Source organism: Arachis ipaensis, chromosome B02, assembly GCF_000816755.2.
Source record: "Arachis ipaensis cultivar K30076 chromosome B02, Araip1.1, whole genome shotgun sequence".
Classification (NCBI taxonomy): domain Eukaryota; kingdom Viridiplantae; phylum Streptophyta; class Magnoliopsida; order Fabales; family Fabaceae; genus Arachis; species Arachis ipaensis.
The window spans coordinates 10,110,136-10,117,391 of record NC_029786.2 but is presented as its reverse complement, the minus strand read 5'-3'; the positions used below and the strand labels follow the sequence as shown (position 1 = coordinate 10,117,391).

The 7,256-nt window shown below is 30.6% G+C and overlaps 1 protein-coding gene across 1 annotated transcript; it reads right to left on the bottom strand.

The window, feature by feature from the left end:
* LOC110268696 lies at nucleotides 1,542-3,890 on the bottom strand. Its single transcript, XM_021115401.1, has 5 exons — nucleotides 3,601-3,890; nucleotides 3,373-3,422; nucleotides 3,183-3,253; nucleotides 2,422-2,699; nucleotides 1,542-2,079 (listed from the first exon to the last, which is right to left on the bottom strand). Exons 1-4 carry the CDS (start codon nucleotides 3,736-3,738, stop codon nucleotides 2,476-2,478), a joined length of 483 nt encoding a protein of 160 aa, XP_020971060.1. The 5' UTR covers nucleotides 3,739-3,890; the 3' UTR covers nucleotides 1,542-2,079; nucleotides 2,422-2,475.

The window sequence follows — 7,256 nt, the reverse complement described above, 5'->3', positions numbered from 1 at the left end:
CTAATCACCATAAAATCAATCCAACTTGTTACACATCCATCATAAATACAACTCTTTTGAACATGAAAAAAATCAACTAAATTTACTCTTTACTACCGTACAAATAGTTGAATAAATATATATAATTTAAACATAAACGGCATATATATAAATTTAAGGTGTTTGTTTGTTGTACGATAATAAATTTATACGTACCGATACGTTAAAAATATTTGACACAAAATTCTCTCTCTTCAAGGCAGCTCCATTTTTTATTCAGTTATACTGCTGTTTTGCCGATTTTTAGCAAATCGAGGGTGGTTCGATATCTAATGGTTTGAGAGCGAAATCTACTCCTCTTTGCAAATACCAGTTTTCTTACCGTGCATCAAAAACCTTTCGATTGAACAGAAACTTAAGGAAATTTGGAAAATAAATGAAAAAGACTTTGAAAATAAATTGATTGAATTTGAAATGAATTGCATGGAATTTTAAATAAAACAATAAATTGCCATCGATTAGATCAAAGGACTTTTGAAATGGAAAATAAAAATAAATGTAAAACTAGACAAGGAAATTAAATGTTGTTTGAAAGATAAATTTACAAAAAAAAAAAGTAAAGTTTGCAGAAAATGTAAATAAAAAGGTAAAAACAGTGGAAGAAACTCTACAAAAAAACTCGAATGCAGATTCAAAAAGTTGCTGAGATATGAATGTACTTGAGTATTTTCTGAGATAAAGTTTTAACCTTTGTTCCTTCGATCTGTCTCTTATTTATAAAAATCTTCAACCAATCGTGTTAAAATGTAACATCCACGTCCATTAATTTACAAGTAACCAACCGTTTTCGCTCTTTCTGCTTAACATGGGTAACGGCCAGAAGTAACTTTCGAAACTTGGATTCTTCAATTAAGCACATCGAACAGCTTATTGATTAACCGTGACAGTCTGACTCTTGCTCTATATTCCCTGTCATAATCCTCCTCCATGTGGGCCTCTCATGCTAACTAAAGCTCGAATCCAACCTCTCTTTCGAAACTAATGGTTTTCGATTAACAACTGCAAAACGAAATCAAAGTGTAAAAAAGCATATGGGAAAATTCAAAGATGAAATAAGAATTTAATTTTCTCATAAATCTTCAATTACAGTAAGCCAGTCACAAAACTACGGGTGGGTTAGATAAAGTTTAGTAGAGAAGTGTTGAAGTGTCGGAAATTTTTAAAAATATAAACACTTCACTTTGTGTTGATAAATAAAAAATATAATGTATGTGTGCTTTTAGCTTTTGAAAACTTCTTATAAAGATACTTTTCAAAACTAACTGTTTTTTTTTAATAACCTTATATATTAACAAGTGTTTAGATTTATTCTTTTGTTATTATATTTATATTTACGTCTATTAAAGTCATTTTAAATTTTACAAAACAAATTTTACCAAAACACAATTGTTGTAGTTTATACTTATTTAAAGGCTCTTTTATTCGATTTAGCAAATATAACTGCTACAAAAGCCATTACTTTTGAAAAATAGAAGGTTTACCAAACCACCCTAAGTGAAATCTTTTGAGAATATAATAATTTAACATGACAAATAAATGAATAATTATACATTGTATAATCAAACCTTAACACCAAGCATACGCTAAGCTTTCAAAGATAACAAGTTATAAATATGATAAAGTACACCAACCTCCCTTGAATTTTAGGTGAAATTACACATAGCACCCCATGAATTATATGTTGACAATGACAACCCCAGATCCAGTGAGAGGTCAGTGTCCATTTTAGAAAAATATAGTTACCAGATGTCAGATATAACTTAAATCTTAGAAGAGTTCTGTAAAGACTTTTAGAAATAAAGACGTATGTGTAATGTCCCTTAACATCAGAGGCTCAGAGGAGGTTAATGTAATTTTACCAATCACACCAAATCAACAAAGCTTAAACATTTATACAAGTTACGAAGTTAGCAAGGCTAGAGTTGTCTATTGCAGGCTAGAGCAATTCTTGATTGGATATAACTAGAAACTTCTCCAGAATCCGCATACTTCAGTTCTGAGTTGAGATTCTTCAATTTGAGCATAAGATGAATATTAGTTCTGGAAATGAGTAAGTCAACTGGATTGATTTAGAATCAAAGAAAGCAGTTATAAATCCTTAACTTTTTTCAGTTATAAATTCAAATATTTTGTTTGTCACAGTTATGGTTTATCAGATTCAGTATATGAACAAATTAAGTTTTGATTAACTCTTCAGTAAAGTAATCTTGGACAAATCTTGGACATGAACTACTAAATAATGATAGTAATAAAAGATGTTTTCAGACCAGAATAAATTCTTAATACCCTACAGGATCACCATGCAGTTATTGTACCAAAATACAGTTTGAAAGACATCATCAAATTCGTAAAGTAACTTACAACACCAAATGAAACTCTTACCCAGATTCTGAAAAATAAGGGCAGCACAACTGCACAAGCAGCTCAAAATGATCATCACTCGTCATCATCTGAAATGTCAATTACTATTGGTTCCTCAGTTTTTCCATTGTTATGACCAAAAACCTCAAGTGGTTCTTTCTTCACGTGCACCTCAGAACAAACTTGAACAGGGTGTTCTTCAGAAGATGGATGCTTTCTCTTCTGACCAGCCTGCTCCTGATAGTTGCTCATCATTGGTACCTCCCCAATGCTCATGTTAGCCATTTCTTTTCTTTGTACTGCATAAAATAACCATCTCTATTCAAAATGAAATACATCCAACCATTTGAGTAATATTCCATTCAGTTCTAGTAATTGTAAGCTTGTGTCATCAAACCCCAACTTAAGCAAATTCACTTTGAAGTATTCAATATTTTACTTTGTATTCAATTTGCCTCAAATTAAATAATTAATCCCAGTGGGATTAATTTTCTAAAAAAAGTAGCGATAAAATAACTCATTTTTGTATATTCACTTGAAACTCATCATGGTATCATCATACATAAAATGTGGCTCCCACTACTCACTTCAGATTCATTACCTCAACACATCGGATCATAAGATGGACTGTGATCCCCATTTTAACTGGCCACACACTGTATCATCCTATGATGATGAGGTGATGAGTCCCAAGTACATAAAAAATGCACCGCACAAATGTGCCTCTAGGCTTACACTTTCATGCATTGAAGTTCAGAGTTTGATAACTTATAATAACTTACCTGAAGTGAGGTCACGTAAAGAGTGGTCAACAGAAGCCTGATCATCCAAGAAGAAGAAGGCAGTGGTAGAGCTTCGCAAACAAAAACCCAAATCAACTAATATTAATTCTAAGATCAAATAACTGAAACACATAGCACAACCATGCTAATGTAAACTTGAACTCAAGAAAGAATTAAAATTGTGCAGTACCTTGACCTACATCCCCAAAAGGTTCCAGTTTGCGTTGGTAAACTTTTAACCTGTCCTGTGAGAGTTGGAGACAAAAGCAACAACATTAACAATTAACTAACATACTTTGGCCTTGCGAGTGATTTTGATTTCTGTAGTTTTCGATTGGTTAAAATAGTCACATAAAGGGAATAATTCGACTCACATTTGCTATCTACAAGGAAACGTTAAGCGAGAAATGGAACTTACAAGTTCAGATTTGAGGGGATGATAATCTGGATTAGTCCCCTTAGAGAGGATGAAAGGGTTTGAGAGAGACAGAATATTCGGCAGCTCTGCTTCCAGATTCTCCAGGCTGGCTACCGTGCGCCTCAGTGCTTCGCTCATCTCTTTCGGTACCGCCCTCACCCACACTTTCGCTTCCCCTCGCCATTTTCTGTCTGTCTCAGTCTCAGGGGAAGTAGAAATTTTGTGACTCACAAGGAGACGCGCAGTCGTGCACACCAATTTAAGGTTTTGAAAACCAGACCGATTATTAAACCGCTCTAGTCACTGGTTTACTAATTTACTGATCCAATCGGTTCAATTGTGATCCAACCAAAAAAATTATTTTATAATAAAATAATAAATAAATTATAATTATCCAGTATACACTCTAAAATATAATTATAAATAAAACATTCTAAAGAATCATTGTCCAAAGTTTTCAAGTTTGATGACAAATAACTAAATGCTGTTAGAAAGTTTCTCTGGATGCTTCTCCTTCTTCATTTACAATCGAAAGTAATAATAGTCTCGTTGGGTTGAAAGTTGTTTCTCTGCTTCCAACTAGATCAAATTGTGACCAAAATTCAGAACAAACAACAAGAAATAAAAACACAACAATTAAGAAAAAGGCTTCAATTTTATTTTTTGTCTATTTTTTATTTTGTGCTAGAAACTTGAAATTATATTCTCCTGACTAAAAAAATCATACATTTTTAATTTAATCATAACTAGACCATGAGTTAACCCTAAAAACTAAAGCTTGAATAAACAAACTATACATTTTTAATTGCTTCCGTTATAACCACTACCAGTTATTCATCTTCCCCTGTATTAAGATTAGTCGTATCGTTCGAAATGAAAAAATTAACAGCCAAATTATTATCCACAGATGTATTATTATCAGCAAATATTTCTTGGTTCATACTATTATCTATAACTGAAATCAATAAATCACCAAGATAGTTACAATCTAAGTAAAAATAAAATCACAAAATGGTAAAAACAAACACAACAACTCAGCAACACATCACTAAACAATAATCACAATACATTCAAAATCAATAATCAGTAAATTAAAAACACAAGTTCAAACTTTGTAATGTGAAATTAACAATATTCAACCTTTGCACACAATTATTTTTAAGTTGACATAATAGTGATTAATTAAATAATAGCTTAAGTGGATCCGTATCTTATTTTTCTAATTCAGCTACAATCACTAAAATTTTTATAAGTTAATCCCCTGTTTAGATGATAAGTATAGTTTAATTGGTTATAAAAGAGAAAAGAGTATCATAGCTATTTTTATTTTAGTAGAAACGTGGAGAATAACAATTTCATTAATTTAGTTCCCAGTAAATTCCTCGATAAATCAAAGAAATTAAATGTTCACTATCATTGAGACATGCATACTTAGTTAATAGTCATTAGAACTATAAATTGTGTACTCTTAATTCTAGATCATATCTTACTTTTCCATCAGACAGTGAAACAACAGACTTAGTTCCAACAGCAAACATCATACTTAAAAATTCAGAAACATCATACTCATAAATTAAAAAACGACAGCAGCATAATAAATCCATTTCAACAATATAATTTCAACAACACAAAAATAATTATTTACTTAATTTCAGATTAAGAAATCACTAATTATCAGACATTCAAGTTTCAACATAGACTCAACAGAGTATAAAAGAAAATCACTAAACAGGGCCACTAATCTTTGATTGAGAGCAAGACGATGATGGCGAGACGACGAAGACATGACGGCGACACCACGGCGAGCAGCTCGAACTCGAAGCTTCCAACAACAAAGCTAGAAGACAACGCGACGACGACGTGCCGAGCTAGGGGTTAGGGACAGGAAAAAGGAGGAGGCCACGGAGGCGCCTACAACAACGGACGGAGGCGGCGAATCCGTTGAAGAGGCTAGACTTTTGGTTTGAGTTTTGAATTCTTGAATAAGCTAGGGCTGGTTGATTCACGAAGGAGTTGGAAAGGGGGTTGAGTGATGCAGCAGGGTTTGGGGTTTTTTTTTAAAATAATCATTAAGAATCGGTCGATTTCCGATCCAGTCCAACCGAACGATTTTTGGTCGATTCAACAATTTTCTAGCAATTTTAAAATTGGCGGTTTCAGAGAGAGGACCGGATCGTTTTTTTACTGGTTTTCAATTCAATCGGTTCAACTGATTGGTCCCGTCCGATTTTCAGAACCAACGTAGGAGGGAACAAGCTTTTTCACTATAGCTTCGCTCCTCTAACAAACAAGAGTAAATTACATTTTTCTCCCCAAAATAAATAATTAAATAACCCTTAAGAAAAAAAAAATAACATTTTGTTTTTATTCACCATAGGATTGAAATTTATCCATTATATTTAACTAGTTTAGCTTTCATATACTCCAAAACACAATGTTAAAATTACTAATTTAAAAAGTTTGAAAAAGATGTCAAATTTAATTTTTAATATATTTATTGTGCATTTAATTAAATAAAATGTTTAAAAAATTTTGCGAATAATAATATTAATATATGACCGAAAATACATGTTAGGTAAATGTAAAACTAAGATAAGAAATCAAAAATAAAAAATAATTGATAATTCACTAAATAAAACTATAGCAATTGGACAAAAATACAAAAAGATAAAATGTATTTAATTAAATATAAACAAAATACAAAATTTAATAACAATTGAATTGTTTATTCAAATAGAAACAAAACTTTAAATAACTAAAAATACTAAAATGATATAGTTGTTGTGAGAAAATTTTTAAATTTATTTATTCATTAAATTTAAACTTAAAATAATGAATTCTTTTAAAGAGAAATGTTAAGAAGTTAATTAATTTTTTTAGAAGTTGCTTAATAAAAACTAATATATTGGTTTTGTCAATGAAATGTTATCAGCAGGGATCCTTCTTCCCATCACCTAAAATAAAAAATAAAAATAAAATTGGAAGGGGTCTATGCAATTTTAATACCACTATCACTATAATGTGTTTTTCTTTTTCCTATGCATGTGTTAGTATTCTTGTGGTTAAAATTTTTTGTTCCTATGACAATGTTCTAGGAACTAGGAGAGAAGGGTGCCTGGAAAATCCTATAAAAAAAAAAAGAAAAAAATGAATTTTGGTAAAATAATCAAGTGCCTAATTTTTCCCCCCTAAGGTTTCTTGAACAAAAAATTATCCGAATTTTGTTGCTTGAATTTAGGAGTTAATGCAGTGCCGATGACTAAAATTAGAAAAAATCCTTATGATTTGATTTAATTTATTACATAGTTAAAAAATATTCTAAATTTAGTTGTTCAACAATTTTAGAAATAAAACTTTTTTTTTTTGAATTAAAACCGTTATGCAACTCATGTTAGTTAGTACAACGATTGTATTACTTTTGGTAAGGAGTTCAAAATTCAGTTACTTTCAAAAAAAAGTACAACAATGCTACACAAATATAATTGACCATAATATAATATAAAATAATATTATACATCTACATCTTTTTATAATATGGAAAGATTTACCATCAAATTTATAGTGAAAAAGTATTACTATTTAATATTTACTAGTAGATTTATAAATGAAAAAGAAAGTAAATAAATGAAAAGAATCATTAGCTAAGAATTATTTTA